Below are 22,475 nucleotides of genomic sequence, written 5' to 3'. Positions count from 1 at the left end.
CAGTGTTTGCGTTTACATTGTCCCTATATCGTTTTTAAGAACAGAAAATGAAAAGGACCCAACTTTTTCCTGAAAATTATTTTAAATTATACAGAGGACCTCATTTTTGCTGAAATTAAGGAACTCATTTGTGGAATACCCAGTGCAAACATGAATAAACTTAATGTGGATTCTATTTATAGTTGTTTGATTTTGAATCAATATAACTTCACTATCTCCTCTTAATTAAATATATACTCATGCATTTACAGCCATAATTAAATGCCTGCATTTTGTCAAGTTCTAACAGATGCTGTTCAAGTGAAAATATACCAAATATTTTCTTCAGTTTATTCTTGAATAAGCGACCACAAAGGCCTTGTGGTTCAAGATGTCCATTATATTATCATATAAGCCCTTTACCTATGTGTTACAAGTTTGAATCCCATGTGGGGCAGTTGCCAGGTACTGACTGTTGGTTGGTGGTTTTTCTTCGGGTACTCTGCTTTCCTCCACCTACAAACCAAGTTTGTCCTTAAATGACCCTGGCTGTTAAATTAGTAAAACCAAACTACTTAAATCAAACTGTGAGTGCATATATTTATAATTACATTTTCTATAATCAGGGATACAAAAATATATATAAAATATAATTGACATGCAGACTAAAATTATCTCCCCTTTCTGGATGCAATTTGAGCTATACACAAAATGCATTAGATGTCATGCTGAAATATCCTTTCTCCATATAATTGTGACTGATGTAAAAAAAAAATATGCAATGTGCTTTTTTTTCGTCTTTTAATGAAGACTATAATGAAAAGAGACACATGCTGAATGAGATTTGTCACAAATACTTTGGTTTGGGCTATCAAATATAATGGTGGACATTTCAACTCTGAAGGTGAATGTCACTTGTCTGATCGAATGAATGTCCTTGATAACTACATGGACATGGATTAACAGGAAATCAAGTTATAGTTCTGATTTCTCAATTTCTTTGGGGACACAATGTATGTAGTTTCTGTAATTCCATGATCAAAATCAGATAAAAATAGAAAAAATGGTAGCAGACTTCGTAACCAAATCAGTAGAATCTTGAACATATCGTCAATTGTCCTTCAGCGATTATAATCTGGTTTCATTGTTTATAACTTGATTTTAACACCATGGCCTCACTGTGTAAACTTTGCGAATATGTCTAAAGCAGACATAGTTCGATCGTGCTTTTTCACAGTCTACCCCGGCAATTGATGACTCCACTGAATTGCCTATACCCTGTACAAGACCTTGTCAGGACTTTGTTGCGACCTTCCACGAATATGTAATATATGTAAATATATAGGTTGTAACGTGCATATTATTCTTTCAATGTGAAGAATGTGTTTCAAAAAAGTGAAATAAGCAATACAGGCCCACTGGGCCTCTTTTTTTCTGATAGCTCAATCAGTATACATTATCTTCTATCTTAATTGATGCTGTGAGAATTGCTTTTGAATCCAATCATGATGTGATTATTTTAAAAGTTCTCTTTTACTTTTCTGCTATTAGGTCTGCGTTTATGTATGTATATCAGTTTGGTGTTGGACAAGGTCGCAATCACTTAGCAGGAAGCCAAGGGTAGAACTCGCCGAGCTTTCAAACTAATTAAGTGGAATTTGTTGTGTCGTGTACAAACTTTGTATGTCTGGAGTACGCGGTGAACACGCTATGTTGGTTCTGTTTGCAGACAAGATACTCAGCACCCAATGGACTCGGGAAATGCTTATTTAACTGTATGTGCGTGTCTATCTGGTGTTTTTGATGTATAGAGTACGTCTCATGATGCATGCATTTTAACCGGAGTGTTGAAGTTCTATTATGGCAGACAGGCAGTCTGTCTCCTTGCGTACTCTACTGAGAAATTTAATTGGTCTATGTCCATTCTGACTAGTGATTTTATTAACTCATTCACCCCTGTAAATTCATAATGGATTCTTCCAGCCTGTGAATAAAAAGAGTCCAAATGTGTTTTCAGGGGTGAATGATGAGTTAAACAAGCTACGTTGGATCCTAAATTACAATGTAGATAAAAGAAAAAGATTGGTTTTTCAACAAAACAAGCAATGAGATGTATACAAAAACATCAAAGTGACACTTACATTTGACTTTGTCTGTCTGGCAGGTTGTTATTTGTATTTGACAAAACTTCAAATGATACTGTCACCTTAGATGTTACAAACATGTATGACGTTGCACAAACAAATTCAACTTTTATGGAATCGCCCGGGAATTAGTGTCCAGGTATCCATATGACTGTCAGCATTTTGAATTATACCATGTTAACTGACATTTCTACATTAATGTAAAATAAAATGTTTTGATGGGTATGAACTTAAGTGCTGGGAATTGGTTGAAACTCATGGTCAATCATCAGTTTTATTTAAACAATCAATTATCGATTAAAACTGATTATTTTTTTCCTTGATGCATAAACAAGTCTCATATAAAAATTTCCTTCAAAGGCTTATGATCGTGAGGCCTCTCTGTGCTGTCATGTTTTCATGTCGCTTATTTTCTTCACAAATCGTGCTCATCTGAACGTTTACATTACTATGTGCTGCTTATGCACTCTTCAATTCATCTAGAAGCTTAAAATTTAAAATGATATGAGTGACAATTGCAACCACGCTAAAGGGAATGATATTAACAAGATGGCTATGATTTTGTTGCATGTGTTAGTGGTCAGCTCACTTTATACTTTCGTTTATCATGGTGTCGGAAAATTCCGACAAACTCGAATACAGATATTTTCATTTCAACAAATTTTATTGACATATTGATGGTACAGTCAATAGGATGGAACAACAGGCTAGGCCTATATAACAGATAACAGAATACAGATATCTTACTCGATTAGTTAATCAAACACCCCAAACCAATGATATTCGACAAACTTGATTAATCGGAACACCACTAGTATGAACAAACATTTTAAGAAGGAAAATGCTGGAAATTACCAGGTTCAGGTTTTGGTGCAAGTTGTAAAATGCTGTAATGTTATACTGACATTGATTTCTGCCATTATATAGGGGCTTAGCTAAGATAACATAATATGTTGTTATCAATATGGGCGATCATTTTAGTGGTAAAGCAAAGGATTTTGAGAAATTCAAGAGACCCAAAGGACCAATTTCTACTTGCATGATTAATCTTTTAGATATTAAGGCTGTCCTAGATGAGCTTTGCTGTTCTCAAAGAGCTCTTGTTTTGAATTCTTTCAAGTTGATGCTCCAGAAATTTTGTCATGTCTAGATTCCATAATTGGAGGTGTGAGTTATATGTCTTTATGTCAGACATTCCTTTTTATGCAGAATTAATAATTAATGTACTGCATTCATGTATCTTTGAACACATCATGAACATCTAAACTTAAAAAATAGATACCATTGGATTAGATTCTTGTTCATACATATACTCTTGATGACCGCTTGAGTAGCAATAAGTTGATAGTGTTGTTTGTGTAGACAGCCGATGTAAAGGGAGGAATACAGGCCCATTAAACCTCTTGTTTGTTAGGAATACAGGCCTGTTAGACCTTTTATTTGTGAGGAATACAGGCCTGTTAGACCTTTTCTTTGCGAAGAATACAGGCCTGTTAGACCTTCTCTTTGTGAGGAATACAGGCCTGTTAGACCATTTCTTTATGAGGAATACAGGCCTGTTAGACCTTTTCTTTGTGAGAAATACAGGCCTGTTATACCTCTTGTTTGTGAGAAATACAGGTCCATTAAACCTCTTGTTTGTTAGGAGTACAGGCCTGTTAGACCTTTTCTTTGTGAGAAACACAGGCCTCTTAGACCTCTTGTTTGTGAGGAATACAGGTCCATTAAACCTCTTGTTTGTTAGGAGTACAGGCCTGTTAGACCTTTTCTTTGTGAGAAACACAGGCCTCTTAGACCTCTTGTTTGTGAGGAATACAGGTCCATTAAACCTCTTGTTTGTTAGGAGTACAGGCCTGTTAGACCTTTTCTTTGTGAGAAACACAGGCCTCTTAGACCTCTTGTTTGTGAGGAGTACAGGCCTGTTGGACCTCTTGTTTGTGCAGACCTGATGATTGTTGTAATTGACAGCTAGAACATTAATGGCTATAGGAGATCTCCATGTCACACTTCTGCTTCATTGAGCACCATGTTATGTCCTCAATGTGATATCTCAATCAGCAATTCTCCCCAGGATTAATTCTCACCTAGTCCTGATTCTTTCATCTCCCCAGCGCTGCTTTTCTGCGATGGAAACAAAAAAATCACATTTTACATGGAGGCTAGCTGTGGTGGCATGGTAAAGATAACTGGCCTTGTGATGTGTCAATGGTAATACCATACTATTCTCAATAAAAATCCAGACTGGAAAAAAAGTTGAATTTGAGGGGTATGTGTTTCTAGTAGGATAGTGTAATTATAAAGGGAGACTCCAAGAAAGAGGGAAGATCGAGGCTTAATAGAATATCTATGTACAGAATCAAGACTTAAAATACATTGGTATTATGTTACCATACTGATATCTGCCTGCATATGTGTATAACAATCAAATCAACCTCTGGAATACTTAGGTATCATATTTATAATCTAAACGGAAGATTTTGATGTGGTTTGTTGAAACTTGCTCATGCATGCTCAGGAATGACTGCTAATGAAAGTGATATACATATAAATATTAGAACATTAATGTTTTCATGGTCACAATGATTACTTGTATCAAAACATTAACAATTTTTCAACAATTCAATTCAATTCTTGAATCCTTATTTAACAGAGGTTACAATATATGTATGTATTAATATTTTGTAAATGAACATGTTTCATTTATTAAAGAACACCTCTGTGAAGTCAAAATTTTCCTGTACGTATCAAACTTTTTTCTCAAATAAAGTTTTGAAAACTAAGGTGTTCATACTATAGAAGAAAATGGAAGAAATGGAGCTGAGGATTGATAAGATACGTACATTTCTATTGAAGATTGATAGATACGTACATTTCTACTGAAGATTGATAGATTTGTACATTTCATTTCTACTGAGGACTGATAGATACGTACATTTCATTTCTACTGAGGACTGATAGATACGTACATTTCATTTCTACTGAGGATTGATAGATACGTACATTTCTACTGAAGATTGATAGATACGTACATTTCATTTCTACTGAAGATTGATAGATACGTACATTTCATTTCTACTGAGGACTGATAGATACGTACATTTCATTTCTAATGAGGACTGATAGATACGTACATTTCATTTCTACTGAGGACTGATAGATATTTGTACATTTCTACTGATGATTGATAGATACATTTCTACTCATACTTTCAGAGAATCTATGTTTCAACTGTTAACGTTTCTTAAAAGCTGAGAAATCTGAAGATCAATCTCCATTACAAACAGTATAGTCTTCCAAGAAATAACCTTATTTGTACATTTTACGTTATGTTACCATGGTTACAAATATGTTTATATATGGACGCCTACACAGATTGAAAACGTCAGATTGTAAAAAGATTTTTTTCTCCCATTTGCCCTATAGCCCCTATCAGATCCATGACATATATAGCGTACATCAATGAAACAGCTCCTTTGGGAAAAGTCCGTTCAGATATTCTATCTGTCTTGTCTGTTGAGGTTATGGTAATTTACCATATAATGTCTTGGATGAGTAATTTATAGTACATTGAGATATTTTTTCATCTTATTTATTTCGCCTAGCCATTATTTGATTGAAAAGTGAGTCTTTTTAAATACCACACGATCTATATATATGTATACGGACAATTTTTCCAAGAGATGCATATGCCAGATTTTAATCCAGTTTTGCTATAAATTCTATGGATAGCAAGCCAGGGTCATTTAAGAACAATATTACCAGGTTTTGACACATATTGAGAAAGTAAAAAATGAGGATTACAATTTTTTTACAAATCAAGTCACTATTTGGCAGTGAGTCCTAGTTGATGTATTGACAGATGCCAATCAAAAACCACCCGAGTATATCACATGTGAATTTGCATTTTGTATTATGAATATTATTTTTGACATGGAATAGCTATTTGTGAGCATAAGCTTGAATTTACACTGTCTGGCAATTGTTCATTTGATGTAATTCACTCGTTAACCCAAAGTCTATCAAGATGTGATAGACCTTAATTATCCTCATCCTCAATATTCCAGGGGTTACTATCACTTTCATTATATCCACCGCCATGGACTATGTCACATAGCAGAACAGAAGGCTCTGTAAGTGTGACAGGAGATGAGATAAGTAGTTTAATTGGTCCTTTGATGTACATCAAAAGAATCAAATATTAATGTTACGCTGAATGACTTTGAACCTAGGGGTCCCTCTCTGTAATTTTCAAAGGAATTAAATCTCTGCTGGCCTACGATTGGTCAGTTCAATTTAACTATGACATAGTCCAGACTAAGGGTAGTAATGACAACAGTGATATTAACCCCTGGAAGACTGAGGATGACTGAGGATACATTATCTTCTAACGAACTACGCAATAATGGTTCTATGATCTATAGTGAATCAATTATCATCATTAAAACAGGAAATCAAATACTTTAATTACCCTAGGTTTTTTTAGAGTAATAGTTGACCAATTAAGAAATGGAATCGTTGATGATGAATTTAATTAGTTTGTACCTCTTTTCTAACGAACTCAAACCATGGTTGATTGGTTTGGCTGTTTTGATTTGCTGTAGTCACAGCGTAGGTGAAAACCTCTTCCTATCTTCCTAGGATGTTATCAATGTGATGTAACATACGATGCAGGGGAGAGAACTGTAGAAATACAAAAAGTTAACAAACTCAAATTATACTAAAGGGAAACAACTCTTGTTGCCTTGCAGCTTCAGCAGCATGGATATTTTATTTTATCTGTGATACATAGTGAGTGAATGCAGTCATTTGACCTGTCTGTTGTAAGAAGCTTAATTGATAGCTAACAGATGAATTCATGATTTGTATCGTTCCATGCAACAAATTTCCTTTACTCTCAATATCAGAAGATCATATCCATTGAGATACAGAATTGATATGAATTGTCTAGACAGATAATGCTACAGGACTTCCAGTCTTGTATGGATGGCCAGTTTGGGTTAACTCATCCATCCCTGATATTTCATAATGGCCTGGTCTAGTCTTTGATTTAGAAGAGCCTAAATGTGCCTTCAGGGGGGAATTAGTTAATGTCAAGTTTAAATCACAAGGTCGTGCAGTGACTAATTATCTTCTTCGAATCTTGATAGTTTGTAGACTATTAAATTACTTGCATTTCATTCTTATGATGTCTCTTCGTTTTTTTACATAAGTAGAGAAAGCATATATTCATTGGCTTGCAATGGTCATTATATGTGACATTATCACAAGATCATGACGTCATGGAAAATGATTAATCAAATTGTATGTGAATGGTAAATAAATTAACTGATTTATCAAGATCATGCATGTATAATAATAACCTGATTTTCTTAATTAGCTAACGGTAAATTAATGAAACCTGTTTTTCCAAGGTCTTTCACTCAGAATAAAAAATCTAAATGAAATTCTTAGAGATATTTTGTACATATTTTACATGTTCAATATAAGCATTTTTTTTTAATTTTGATTATTTTCAGTGAAAATTTCACTGAAAGTACAAATGTTTGGTTCTGGAACAACAAATTTGATTTTATTCATATAAATTATTTTGCTTTTTATTTATTAACTATTACCAGAAACATATATACATAGAGATTGGAAACTCCTTCTTTGTCTTTGTTGACAGGCAGAGGGACCTCTGGTTTATGGGCATTTTCCCTTGGCTAACTCCTTTTAAGTGTTTTCTTTAAAACATGACATTTTTGCATCAACACAATTCGTTTAAACATTTAATCATGGTTTGATGTGACCAGTTTTCCCGATTTATGTTATTTGATATGATTTTAGAAAGCATGAAAATCAGCAATTTTACCGGGTTTTTCGAAAATGAGACATTCAAAACCGGAAGTGCATTTTGTTTTATTAATATGTAAATTAAAATATTATTTTTTCTATCTAAAATCGTACTCAAAACATCTGAAAATTATTGAACATTTATAAAATATCAAAGTTATTCTGCTGTATTTAACAATTTAAAAATTTATCTAAAAACCCCTAAGCACATACAGAGGTACATCTGCCGATCGTGAAAATGGTGAAGTTGCCAGTCTCTATGTATATATGTTTCTGGTATTACACATGTTCTATTTAAATCTGAGGACAGCTACCGTAATTATACACATATATTTCAATAAGTAATAAAATTAATGGACTACTTGTGCAGATTCATTGACTTTAAACAGTAACTAAACCGTTCAAAATTTAATTTCGGCGACAATTTAAGTGTGCCTGATAATTAAAGTAATATGCTTACAGTACACGTAACACGTTTCATATGTAGATTGCACTGATATTGATTTAGCAGATTTGGATTGCGTTTTAAGTGCTCTTTAATGCAAATAGCAACTACTGCAGTACATATTCTAATTAGATATACGGTGTAGACATTTTCTGAAAAGCATGTCAGTTGATCTACAATGTTTGAACACAGTAATTATCTTTGACGATTTATCGTAAGGCAATTTTGATAACATTTATTTCATCTTCACATGCCAAGGCTGCTTTGGAAAAAACAGCCGAAAGCTAAGACGAAGAACGAAGCAACGATCTTCATTCTCATCAATCGATCTGTCAGCGAAATCAAAGTTGTGAGAGCGAACACCAAAACGGAGCTAACATTTCACCCTTGGAACATCAATTTACCAATCACGTTGTCCGTTCTAACAGTCTATATATTGATTGGTTGAGGACACTGTTGTGATGCGTGTCTGCTATATATATTGGCTATAGCTTCAGCAAGAAGACTCCGCAGGCTTTTCTGAAGACACTTGCGAAAAAAAAAAACATTTTCAAACACAAAATTGGTGAATTGAAATTGTCATGCGATCATTTCTAATAGCTTATTGATCCATATATCTGGTTGATTGTTAATTTTCATGAAATCACAAAATGTACTCTAGTGGATTTTGTAAATATATTTTGATGTTTAATAGGGAGAGGTCTGTACAGAAAAAGATATTTGTAGAGTGGTTTAAAAAACAATTAGTGTTTTTGCCATAATTAGCATACAGGCTGCTTAACAAAATGCAACAAAGGCAGGGTTTTAGGTGATGATGGTGGGTACGTGGGCTTATCAGGTTATAAAATTGTAAGTTTTGGACACAAAACCTCTAAAAAAATGTCTGCCATATTTAATACATTGATGATCTTCCTGTACTCAATGCCCATATTAATATGTCAAAGTAACCATGCACACCTTCTTTCTTTTGAGATGCAATATTATGTCTCAATTCATATACGTTGTATACGGTATGTTTATGTAAATTTGTTTGTAAATTTTGGGAGGCTGTGGTATGTTAATGTTGTATCTCCTTGTGATAGTGTGTTTTGGGAGTCTGTAGTTTGTTAGTGCTGTGTCTCCTTGTGTTAGTCTGTTTTGGAAGGCTGGTATTTTAATGTTGTATCTCCTTGTGATGGTGTGTTTTGGGAGGCTTCGGTATGTCAGTGTTGTATCTCCTTGTGATAGTGTGTTTTGGGAGGCTGTGGTATGTTAGTGTTGTATCTCCTTGTGATATTGTGTTTTGGGAGGCTGCGGTATGCTTGTATTGTGTCTCTTTGCAATAGTAGAAACCCTTGCCCATTTCCATGCATTGAAGAAATTTCTAGTTTGAAAATCTTTGCTGCCCACTCTATAACCCCTAATGTTTTCCAAATCTTTCTAATTAATCTGTTTAGGATAAAAACACAGGTATTCTATTAACTAAGTTATCTCAGAGGTGCCAATTTTAATTAAAATTGATCATTAAGGGTGCTATTTAATTATGTCCAACTTGTTCCATTCAATCAAGATGGGAAAAAAGTTAAAACAGATTTCGAATATTGATAATTTGAGAGTGTCCGAAACATTTAAGTGAACACCTGTTTCATCATGGTGATTGAGTAACACTTGGCTTGTCTGGTTTTTACCACTCCAGGAAAACAGCCTGCATGTGGCCATGTTGTCTCTTTTAGAAGCCTCTTATAATCTTTCTACAGAAGCCAAACAAATTCAGATTGTCTCTGTTTGTATCAATCTGTGTATTTTATATGTCTTTGAGCATTTGATCGGTATAAATATTGAAGGATAGAGAAAATATACATTCCTGTTTGTCAATCCCGACATATTTCCACAAGCCCTGCACCTCTGCATTGCAAGTTTGAATACTTCTGTGGGGTAGTTGCTAGGTACTGACTGCTTGTCAGTGGTTTTTCTCGGGGTACTCTGGCTTTCCACCTCCAACAAACCTGGCACATATCCTGAAATGGCCCTGGCTGTTACTAACCAAATCAAACATTCCTGTCAAGATATCCAACCATGCAGGAGTTGAACCTGGGTCTGCAGTAATCTGACTGACAATATTGTTCAGACTTCCAGCATGGTTCTGACTCCATCTGGCCTCTACATTTTCTCTCCCCTTTACATATGTATTATGAGATAGTTAATTGATGAAACAGAAGACCATATTTTATTGAATAGACTGAAATCAGAACACAACATCTCCTGATAATTACAGTTACAAGTTGTATATATATACACTTTACAACTAATATTGTAGACACAGAATGTTTATAAAGAGCTGCGACTTCCTCATGCCTGAACTGCTCTGGCAGGAAGAAACTTGACATTCTTTCAAGTACTTATTTACAAGGACTATGTGAGGGTTAAAGGTTGTTGTGCCCATACACTAGTCATTGTTTATCATTGCATTGTTTACGAAGAATGGACGAAGGCATTTTGTTTACGATTTTCTAAGGGCAAGACTATCTCAGATTGTGTATGATAAATTCTGAACTTTGCAATCGTAAAATTTTCCATATTGTGAAGATTTGTTCGGATACATTATGTCGGAAGAGAGTTGTTTGTTTTTGCGAAATGAAACGGATGAAAATGATGGGTAAGTGTTTAATTGTGATATCTTAAAGCAGAATTAAATCATTGAATTGATAGATCTGTTTTTAAAGTTTCTGGTGAATGTTTACAAAATTTAATATATAGCTGATATGACATCAACAATGATACACACAAATCTTGTATGCCAGGATATATGTCATATATGACATATATATTAAATAGCAGACTGCATGCCGTATTATCCTATATTGATATATGGCTTAATATGTCATGAACATCAATATCAAACAAAGTTTGCCTTGAAATTTATCTTTTTGCCTATAAAAATAATATATCGAGTCATTGCATTTATAGTAATGAGATACAGAATGCATCAAACTTGTTAAACAACTTGTCAATGTGTACCCCTGAGATTTTGGCTTTTCAGCACAAGGCTTGCAGAGTGAGGATTGACTGCCAAAATCTGTTACGAGTGTATAGTCATCTTTGTCCACTTGACAGACCCATATTTGATTAAATTCCAGTCAGAACGGTGATAACTCATTGTTTAGAAACATTTTCATAGCACCTGTTGACACAGCTGTGTGACAACAGTCGAAATTATAGTGATACATTGACAAAACTTGTCCAATATATTGATGGAGGTCACATCATTGTCTATAAACATAAAAAAAAATTATCATTGCAACAGGGAAGCTTATTTAGTTGGTATATGTTATTATTGTTGATCATCAGTCTAGTTAAACCCTAAGAGCTAACTGATGTGTCTTAAATCACCGCATTGACTTAGTTAATGAAGGTGGAACTAATATCCATTTGTCTGTATTGACGGAAATGTCAGCTATCAATCAAATAGCATGTGATCTTACATTTTGTATTGTGTACACTCCATCATTTTAACATTGAATAGGCATACGTGCATTTGCGAGCACAAGGCGTGGCTATCTTACACCTGGCGATCGGTTAATTATTTTTGGTGTTGTCATATTATTTTCGGATCTCGGTTTCGACAGTGTCATATTAATTGATGGTGTAGGGTTATATCTGTTTTCTACTCCATCGTAATTTGCCCGATTCCTCTGTAATCTTTGCGTGCTCATTGTAATTAACGCTGCAATACAAGCTTATTTAGGACCCTGAGTCGTGATTCGGATGATACCTTGTTAATGTGCTTTACTAATAGCATGGGCTCTTCCGTCGTATCATTCCCCATTCATCATTTTCCATCATCAGGCTTTACAAAAAAATCTCCTTATTGGTGAGAATACAAGCCCAGGGATCTGAGAATCAAACAAGTACAAGGGTCGTGGCTTTACAAAGGAAGTGAGCTATATAGTGCTGTACCGTGCTAGCTATAACTGTTCAATATTGATTAAGTCTGTTTATCGATTTCCGTATTCTGGAGCCTCCGACGGAATCAATCAGTGCAAGCTTCACAACTATGTTAAGATATAGCAGTGATATTATGTGTTGTACATAGTGTGGTATGGGGTTTTATGCATTGTGTTTAATCTTTCAAACATGCATTTTATTCATCATCAAACCCCTTCCTTCCCCTCCTGCCCCTTTCCATCTCCCCTTCCCCCCTCTCCTTGCCGCCTCCCACCCATCTCCTCTCCCCTTCCTCATTCCCCCTCCCATCTCCCCCTTCTCCTCTCCCCCCTCCCCTGCCCCCTCCCTTCCATCTCCTCTCCCCCTCCCAACTGATCTCCCTTCCTTCCCCCTCCCCACCACCCATCTCCTCTCCCTTCCCCCTGCCCCCTATCTACCCTTTCCCCCTGTCCCCTTCCGTCCAATCTTCTCTCCCCCACCCCACATTTTCACTTTTTGACCACTCCATACCCTCTTACCCTATAGTGCAGTTCAATCATATAAGACTCAAAGTTTCCAAAGAAAAATCAAACTACCAGGGATTATGTTTAAAGTAACGTACATGCATGTTAATAATTTACTTTACATTTGATTCAGTCCTTATAAGGCACGCACATCTGAAGGCGTAACAGAACACCTGAACAAACACAATTTTGTGGAATTATACGTATGGGTTCTGTAGCTGTTTAAGAGTAGAGTCTGATTTACAATTTTGCCATTTAGAATATTGCTGTTTCTGCTGTGGGGGGGGGGGGGGGGGGGGGGGGTCAAGTATGTAATATATCTATGTTCCATTTTACTCCACTCTGTAATTGGCAAATCGCAAATTGTCGTCCAAACTGTTCGGGTACCACATGTGACTTTGTATTTTATATTGTGCAATGCTACAACATTTGCTACGACATTGAATAGGTATACATGTGGGCCTGCAAGTATAAGGCGTGGTTATATATAAACTGCCTGGAGATTGGTCAATTATAATAAAACCACTACTATTAATCGTAGTTTATATCCGATACTTATCAACTTTGCATAATTTATACTCAGTTTGATGGGGTTTTTAGGTGTAATTTTCTGAAGAAATTTTTTTTTGGATCAAACTAACAAGATGGCCGCCATGATCTCGGATTGGTAGGCTGATGTTTACAAGGCATTCATGTCTTACCGTCATGGTCTATTTTACTCTTATTTATCTTCACTTCCGTATGAATGGAATTCGCCTCGGGACATAGCAAAGTGCTCTGACACTTTTGATTAATTCCTTATCCGAAGAACCATCAGATTTTCCATTGGATGGGACAATTCCTGTGCCTTTGATGTCAGTTCCTGAGTTATCTCGAATATCAAAGCAGACAACTTCCTTGTGGTAGAAATCTCAGTGCGTGTTTGTTCTCAACAAAAATACACGCTATGACCAATCCATACTTTCACGCCTTCAGTTAAACTAGAATAGGAAACCAAGGGCAATAACTCTGTTAATTGTATGGTCCCACACCTTAAATTGTCTATAAGTACCTTTTGGGATCTTCATTATCTTCAGATTCAACTTGCCTGAAATGATTCTACATAATTTTACTTTCATTTTTTTCAATATGTCTAAATAAATATCAATTTTTTTTTATATTCTTTTTAGTTTGGTTGTTATGAAATAATTCATGTATCATTGAGGTAGATATATGATTTACCCTTTGTAGCAAGATATGGCAACTTAAATCATAACATGCTGTTAATTTAGGTCTTTGCATCAGAGGAATTCAAATGTGTCAACGATAAGGGATTTAAGGAGTTGATTAAGCACTAGACCACATACAGTATTAATAATGTATGTGGCATAAAATATTAAAGAAAAAAACATAAAAGCAATTTCATTTCAGTAATACGTTACCATAACTTTAGTATGCAAATACGCTACCTACACCCATCTTTGTAGCCCCAACAAACATAAGATTTGAGAATCCCGTCTCCCTACCGTACCTCATCTCGTACTCGACGAGAGTAACATAGAGTGGTCTCCCTTCCTCTTTCCTTTATGGCGCTACACAGCTCGGACGGCAATTGCATTGTGTCTATTTCGTTTCGCTGTTAGGTCCATTTATTTGACGTTTTAGTCAAATTTTTTTCACACATTCAGTTGTGTGTTTACCCATCTGCCCTGTGTTGTTTTCTTTTTGTACTGTCATTCGTTTTTTGTGCCTTTTTCGGCCGTTTTTTGACTGTTCCACGTGCTTGCCGGTGTTCCGTGCGATCCGTCATTACTGGTGACGTCTCGCTGTTTCCGGTTTGTTTACGTTTGTTTTTTTGTTCGGTTTTTCGTCGCTGAGGCTTCGTTGCCATTGTTATTAGGTAAGATTTGTGTCACCTAACACTGTTTTTTACGTGTTTAGCGTGTGTTGCGTATATTTTACGTTTTTGACGTAATTTTCTTACCTTGTTTACGTAATTGTCGTTGTAATGCCTGGTATGTCCCGCTCGGGTCAGCGTCAGGGGTCTGCTCATGGGTGTTCCCATTTCTTTGAGGAACGGGACCCACATGATGCATGTCCCCTATGTCGCCCTTGTCATGAGTCCTCTCCTTGTGAACTTTGTCCAGTTGGAGAGGCTCTTGGCCAGGCCGGCATTACACCAAGGCGATCTTCGTCCTCCCGTAAGAGGGATTCGTCCTCATCTTACGGGAGGAGAAGGAAGCAGGCTTTCTAGTTCTGTTTTTCTGTTCCTGTCTCGGTAGTTCCTGTCTCTACAGGTTCTTCTCGAGATCAGGGGGTGGTCCCTCCTGTCCAGGATGTTCCTGGAGTAGGGGAGGGGCAGCCTGACCCTGACGTTTCTCGGTCTAGGGTCGAATTGGCTGGGAATGCTCGTAAGCTTCCATGCTTGCCTTCGGGTAGGGACTACCAGCCGCCGGTCTCTGACGTTGTCAGCGGCTCCGGCATTCCAGGTGGTGTTGCTGTTGGGGGCGGTCTTGATGCCGGACCTATTCGTCCGAGTTTGGGTTCAGGGACTACAGACTTCCTTTCTGGTTTGTCCGTTTCCACTGGGATTAGTGATGCGCAGCTCTCTAATCCCGGCATCAATTCTGGTCCAACTTTCCCTCCCGTCCAGTTACCTGGTCCCGGTCCTATTAGGTCCGCTCCTGAGTGTGCTGGCTCGGTTTTCCCAGGGGGTCATCCTCAGGGTCCTGGGTTTGTTGGTCAGGTGTCCGATTTTCGGCCTCCTTTTCCCCCTGGCTTAGGGTATACGGGTGCCTGCGGGCAACCATCCTTGGGCCCCCCAAACCAGCCTGCGGATGGTTTTGGGTTTCAGCAGCATCCCGGCAGTTATGGGCCTAGCCCATACATGTCCGGGTTTCCACTTGGAGGGAGTGGTGGTCCAACCTCGTCCTTTGGTCAGGTTGGCCAGCCCCAGTCTCAGGCAGGCCAGTTTGGCCAGTTCTGGGGTCACTCCCAACCCACGGGACCTTTTCCGTATTTTCAGGGATACGGTTTTAACCCCATGGCTATTCCTTCTTGGAACCCTTGGGGTTTGGTCTCTCCCTCGCGGAGACCTGTCAGCGGTTCGGTTGCTCCCCCCCCAACCTACTGCTGCTTCGGGTGCCGGTCCTAGAAAGGTTCGCCGGACCTTTAGGACTTCTGCTTCTCGTGCAGTCCCGTTTGTCTCCGAGTCCAAGGGTCGAGCTTCGACCGTTAGGTCGAAGCCCTCAGCTTCTGTGGTTAGGAGTTCGGCTCCTAAACGCCACTTGTTGGAGCCTGCTCAGGAAAGTTTTCCTGAGTCTGTCTCTTTTGCTGGCCCTTTTCTCCCCGTTGGGACCTCGGGTCCAGGCAACGAGGAGGATATGGACTGTGAGGTCGTGGGTTCGGCAGAGGATGATGATGTTGTTCATCTCTCCCCTGGCTGCTCCCGATATTGACCAATCTGGTTTGTCGGATGCAGATCCTCAGGTTGAGGATTTCCAGGAGGAGGGTGACCTCGAGGCTGCTGAGGTGGATGCCCAGCAGGTTTTGTCTGGGATGCGGGCCCTTAGGGCCGATGTATCTCGGATTCTCGGGGCGGAGGTTTGCCCACCACCTTCCGCATCATCCATCCCGGAGTCCACCACCCTTTTGGGTTCTTTGGTGGCTCCACGGGCATCTGCTCAGTCAGATCGCTCACTGCCAGAAGGCACTATTGTGTCTTCAGCTCTGGCCACTGCCCAGTCTCGAGTTATGGAGAAGAATTCTTCTTCATCTCGCACGCCTGGGTTTGCCGGTTTGCAGCTCAGTGTTGGTGATTTATCAGAGGTTCAGGCCTCTGATTATGCCATTCACGATGGACTGCTGTCCTCTCAGCCAGCTAAGCTGGAGTCTAGAGAATTGGCAGCTTGGCCCGGCAAGTCAGTGGACCAGGTGGTGTTCGGCTCCAAGGAGCACCACAAGATGGAGAGGCTGCAGCGCCTTTCCATTCAAATTCTGTCTTATATAGACTTTCTGACGGTTAGTCTATATAGGGTATCCGATGTGCCTGAGAGTCGGATATCTGAGACAGAGCAGGCCGACATTCAGGACAGAGTTACCTCTGCCCTGAACAGGGCATTGAGAGCCTTGGCGTCTTTACAGGTGTCATTGCTCGCCAATGTCTTGTTGGCTAGGCGTTTTTCTGTGTTGAAAAACCGCCCGGTCGAAGAACCTTACCGGTCCCGATTGTTGACTGCCCCCTTCTCTGGGTCCACTCTTTTTGGAGGGACTCTTCCTTCTGTTCAGAAGGATTTGAAGGAGGACTCGGTCGCTTCTGCCCTTCTTTTGAAGAGATTGCAGACCGTGAAGGCCAGTACCTCGCAGGGGTCCGTGCCTCCCAAGAAGAAGGCTAGAACTTCAGCTCCTCAGTCTACTGCACAGCCGAAGTCGAAGCCTTACTTCAAGGGCAACAAGGGGAAGGGTAAGAAGGGCAAGAACCCTCCTGGGGGTAAGAAGAAGAGTTCCTGACTCGTTTTCCCCCTCCTTGGCCATTCCAGACGAGGGGTCTGTTCTGGAGGACTCCGCTCCTCCAGTTTTAGATTCCGGGCCTTCTCCCGCAGGATTCAGTTTCGGGTTAGGAAGCGATTCTCCCGCCTGGGAGGGTCTCGATCTTCCTCGTCCCGATCTTCCTGTATGAGGTCGTCTGTCCTTCTTCCTCCCAGAGTGGAAGGAAATCACAGAGGACACATGGGCCTTGTCTGTGGTCAAGGAGGGGTTGGGCATTCCCCTCTTGCGGGATCCGCCCTTGGCATCAAGACCTATCTTCTTCCCTCCTCCGGGGGATCCAGAAAAGGCACTTGCCATCCAGGAGGAAGTAAGGACCATGCTTTTAAAGGGCGCGGTCGAGGAGGTGCCTATGGTGGAATGCACTCCAGGCTTTTATTCCAGAATGTTTCTGGTTCGGAAAAAGTCCGGAGCTTGGCGTCCCATCATAGATCTAAGTGCCTTCAACAGGCACGTAGATTCTCCTCACTTCAAGATGGAGACTCCACGGAGCATCATAGCTTCGGTGAGAGAGGGGGATGTGGGCTACTTCAGTAGATCTGAAGGATGCCTACTTCCACATTCCCATCAAGAAGTCGGCACGGAAATTCCTCCGTTTCACTTGCAACGGGAAGGTTTTTCAGTTCCGGGCCATGCCTTTCGGGCTCACGACAGCTCCTTTGGTTTTCACCAAGCTGCTGCAGGTTGTCGTGGGGTTTCTGCACTCCAGGGGAATAGATGTTCACATCTATTTCGACGATTCCCTCATGCTCCACCTAGTGCGGGAATCTTTGGTGCAAAACACCCGTCTGGTCCTGAAACTTTTGCTCAAAGTCGGCTTCATTCCTTCCAGAGAGAAGTCCGAGGTCTCCCCTTCTCGAGACTTTGTCTTCCTGGGAAACCGTTTCAACACGGTTCAGGGCATTGCCCTTCCACCTTTGGAGAAGTTCGAGAAGGCCAGAGATCTTGCTCTGACCTTCATCAGTTGGTCACACGTCCAGGTGCGTTGGTTTCTCAGTTTTCTGGGTTATCTCAACTCCCTGGCAGATGTAGTCCCCCTTGGGAGACTTCACATCAGACCTCTCCAGATGTTTCTCCTCGCGAACTGGGTTCCTGCCAGCAGGGAATGGGAGGCTTGGCTTCCTCTCAACCAGTCCGTGAAGGAGTTTGCACGGTGGTGGACTCTCAAAGACAATGTTCTACAGGGGGTTCCGTTGTCCAAGCCAGCTCCCACCATGACCTTGTTCACGGACGCGTCCATGACAGGTTGGGGGGCTTACCTCGATGGCCATTGCCGGTCGGGGGAATGGTCTGGGGATCAGCTCTCCGAGCACATCAATGTGCTGGAGATGAGGGCTGTTCTGTTGGCTTTGCAGGCTTTTCGAAAGATTCTGCATTCCAAGGTGGTTTGTGTGGCTACGGACAACTCTACAGTTGTCGCGTATCTGGAGAGACAGGAGGGGACAAGGTCCCACGTCCTTTGTGCCCTCGCTATCCGTGTTCTTCTTCTCTGTCAGGAAATGCAGTTGACTATTCTAGTCAAGCATCTTCCAGGCAGGTTGAATGTTCTGGCGGATACTCTCTCCAGGCGCCGCCAGCCGGTTCTGACAGAATGGCAACTAAATCCCTCGATCTTCGAGGGCATTTGTCAGGTGTGGGACAGGCCTCATATAGACCTTTTCGCCACTTCCCTGAACAATCAGCTGCCAACCTTTGTCTCTCCGGTGCCAGACCAATTGGCTTGGGCTGTGGACGCGCTATCTCTGGATTGGGAGGGGATGCAGGCTTATGCATTCCCTCCATTCAACCTGGTGGGCAGGGTTCTACAGAAGTTTCGGACGCATCATTGCTCCCTCCTTCTGATAGCGCCCCTGTGGCCGAGACAACCATGGTTTCCGGAGCTATTGTCATTTCTGGTGGATGTTCCTCTGGTTCTTCCACTCAGATCCAATCTCCTGCGCCAGCCTCGGTCACGGACGATGCATTCACGTCCCGAGATCCTCCACCTTCACGCGTGGAAGCTATCTCAGGAGGCCTCGCTCAGGCAGGCTTTTCTTCGGACGTGTCAGCCCGCATCGCCCGATCAATTAGGTCTTCCTCTTCTGCCGTCTACCAGTCACGCTGGAAGATTTTCTGTGATTGGTGTATCGGCAGGAAGATTGATCCGATCAAGGCTTCTGTCCAGCTGATTGCAGATTTCCTTCTCTATTTATTTAGGGAACGGAATCTCGCCTCTGGTACTATTGCGGGATACCGCACGGCTATTGCCAGTGTACTGTCTTTTTCATGATAGGCGAGAGGTAGGTTCTTCCACCTCGTTGTCTGCTTTGATTAGGGGCTTCAGTCTGGACAGGCCTAGGGTACGGCAGTTAGCTCCACAGTGGAACCTAGCTCTTGTGTTAGAGTCACTGAAGGGGGCTCCTTATGAGCCTTTGGGGTCTGTCTCCCTAAAGTTTTTAACTTTTAAGACTGTCTTCCTGCTTGCCCTTGCCTCAGGCCGTAGGAGGAGTGATATCCATGCTTTGTCTGTTCACTCTTCGTGCCTTCGTTGGGCCAGAGATAGCTCTGCCGTTACCCTTCTCACTGATCCTGCCTTTTTGGCAAAGAATCAGGTTCCTGGTTTTTCGCCCGATCCCATTAGGATTCCTTCCTTGACAGTCTCTGTTGAGTCTGAGGAGAATGATCAGTTGCTGTGCCCCTGTCGAGCACTTAGGTTTTACCTTGATAAAACTAGGGGGGGGGCGAGGTACTCGATCTCGTCTATTCTTGCCCATTAAACAGGGTCAGCAGGATATCTCCTCCCAATCCATTTCCAGATGGATATGTCAGGTGATCAAGATTGCTTATGAGCTATCTAATGATCTATCTCGGGCGAAATGTAAGGTGAGGGCTCATGAGGTTAGAGCCCTTGCAGCTTCTTTGGCTCTCCTAAATGGGTCCTCATTCCAGGACATCATGTCTGCTGCCTTTTGGCGTGGTCAGTCTACTTTCACTGACTTTTACCTCCGGTCCCTGTCCTCTCATTCTTAGGGACTGTTTTCCTTGGGTCCAGTTGTGGCGGCTCAGTCTGTGACTGTTCCTCCGCCCTAGACATGGTATTTATTTTTGGTTTTAACTGTATGCGGGCAGGCATCACGATGGTACTCCTCTTTTCTCTGGGAGGTATTCCATTTTTTATCCCTTTCCTTCGGGGGGTTCCTGGAACCCCTTTTTATTCTCCCTACTGGGGCTTGTCTCCTGGATTTGACGTTTGATTGGGCTGCCTGGCTTCGGACTCTCCACTACGGTAAGACGAATTCGCATACTAAAGTTATGGTAACGTATTACTGAAATGAAATTGAGGTTTTTCAATGTAAAACCAATTTTCATGATGTAATACTTACCATAACTTTACGGAGTCCCACCCTTCTGTTTCCTCCCCTTTCCTCCTCAGCCATTTTGCCCCTGTGGCTCCATAAAGGGTTTTTGAGGAAGGGACACCACTCTATGTTACTCTCGTCGAGTACGAGATGAGGTACGGTAGGGAGACGGGATTCTCAAATCTTATGTTTGTTGGGGCTACAAAGATGGGTGTAGGTAGCGTATTTGCATACTAAAGTTATGGTAAGTATTACATCATGAAAATTGGTTTTACATTGAAAAACCTCAAATTAACTTCCGAAAGTATTTGATTTTTTTTTTTTGATTTTTTTTTTTAATTTATGGTACCATATAGCCAGATTTTTCACGAACAAATATTTTCCAATCTAAAACTAGAAAATTGAGATTGAGAAGATTTCAGAATTTGTCTTTAAAATATCAACCCAGCGAATCTAATAGCTATACAGTATTTAAGTTGTTTAAAAAATAAAATTACTTTTAATTTCAGAAGAAACATTTTTCAGATGTTTTTTGTTTTCACTATTACATACATCAGAATTAGCGATCCAGCTGAATCGACGCTTTAATCAATAACTACCTCGACAAAAGACCGTAAAGAACGAAATCTCTTTTTTTACCACCCCCATTTATTGCGGGATTAGTTTGATGGGGGTTAATGCCTGGGAGAGGTCACCAATTCCGACTTCAAATGGGCGGCGTTTATGGATTTTGTCCACATGTTTTTCCGATACCAACGTAACGATTGACAGCTTGATGTTGATTTTATTACATCACAAGGAAATTTCGTTGGACGACAACACATTACACCAAACGATAATGCCAATAAAGAGTTCTTATGCCCATGAAAAGTTAATCTGTGTTGCAGCGCTCTTGTTATCTTAAACAATGCACATTTTACAACGGTGAATATTGGCCGTGGTTGATATGTATTTGTTTTAAATATCAGGCATGCTTTCCACTTATATAGAGACTGTTGTGTTTCTTGCTGCTTGCATACATGAAATGAAAAACTTTGTTTTTGCCATTATTTGCTGATGGATAGAAAATTATTTTGATTATAACTTCTAGAGATCTACGCTGAATCATCTGTTCTGTATATAAATCCTGGGAGTGTATTGTGGGCCGCAGTTCTTTTGTGGATTGTCACGATTTATTTTCTACATTTATCGCCTTCCGATTGACTTAACAAGGGTACAACATGTTATTTACCGTCTCCAGAAGATATTTATAGAATAATTGTGGGGATTTTTAATTTCGTTTGCTACGCTGATGACGTTGGTGACACAAGCAGCATCTCCCCTCCCTGGTGAATGGTCACAAGTTTCTGCGACAGAAACCCCCTACAGGGTTTACAAGGAATGTCTTCCGATTTTATATTGCTGATTGCAACTCTCTGTAATTAGTTCTGTTCAGCCATTATAACAGTTTTTATGACATCGGTAGAATATTTATAAAGTGACAAAAGGTATATACCTTGAGCTTTGTATTTTGATGACGGTGGCCAATACATAAGGCCAAAGAGAATTAATAAGGATCAGCATATTTTGGAATTACAATTGTTTATGTGAAAGCTATAGGATTAATGTATTGGTGTGAAATTCATAAGGATATATGGATTCTATAAACTCCTGGATAATTTCTGGATTATTTCTAGAAAATCAAACTCCTGAACAAATGAAAATCATAGAAAGATAAGTTCAACGGCTAAATATTCAAAAGCAAATTCACATTTGGAATCCATTAGTACATGTATGTTGAATATAG

The 22,475-nt window shown here is 40.1% G+C and overlaps 1 protein-coding gene across 4 annotated transcripts in view; it reads left to right on the top strand.

Moving 5' to 3' along the window:
• LOC138330356 (tumor protein p53-inducible protein 11-like) overlaps positions 1-22,475 on the top strand; it is a 166,480-nt gene that overhangs the window by 91,272 nt on the left and 52,733 nt on the right. The window contains exon 1 of one of the 4 annotated variants that reach the window (XM_069277931.1): positions 10,802-11,035. The exons of the other annotated variants lie outside the window; for them this stretch is intronic. Coding sequence (XP_069134032.1) covers positions 10,983-11,035 — 53 coding nt within the window. The 5' untranslated portion in view covers positions 10,802-10,982. Of the gene's footprint in view, positions 1-10,801; positions 11,036-22,475 lie in introns of those variants that run through there. 4 annotated transcript variants of the gene reach the window in all.

Source organism: Argopecten irradians, chromosome 8 (genome assembly GCF_041381155.1).
Source record: "Argopecten irradians isolate NY chromosome 8, Ai_NY, whole genome shotgun sequence".
Lineage (NCBI taxonomy): Eukaryota > Metazoa > Mollusca > Bivalvia > Pectinida > Pectinidae > Argopecten > Argopecten irradians.
The sequence above is the reverse complement of the archived record's forward strand: the minus strand, read 5'-3'. Positions and strand labels throughout refer to the sequence as shown.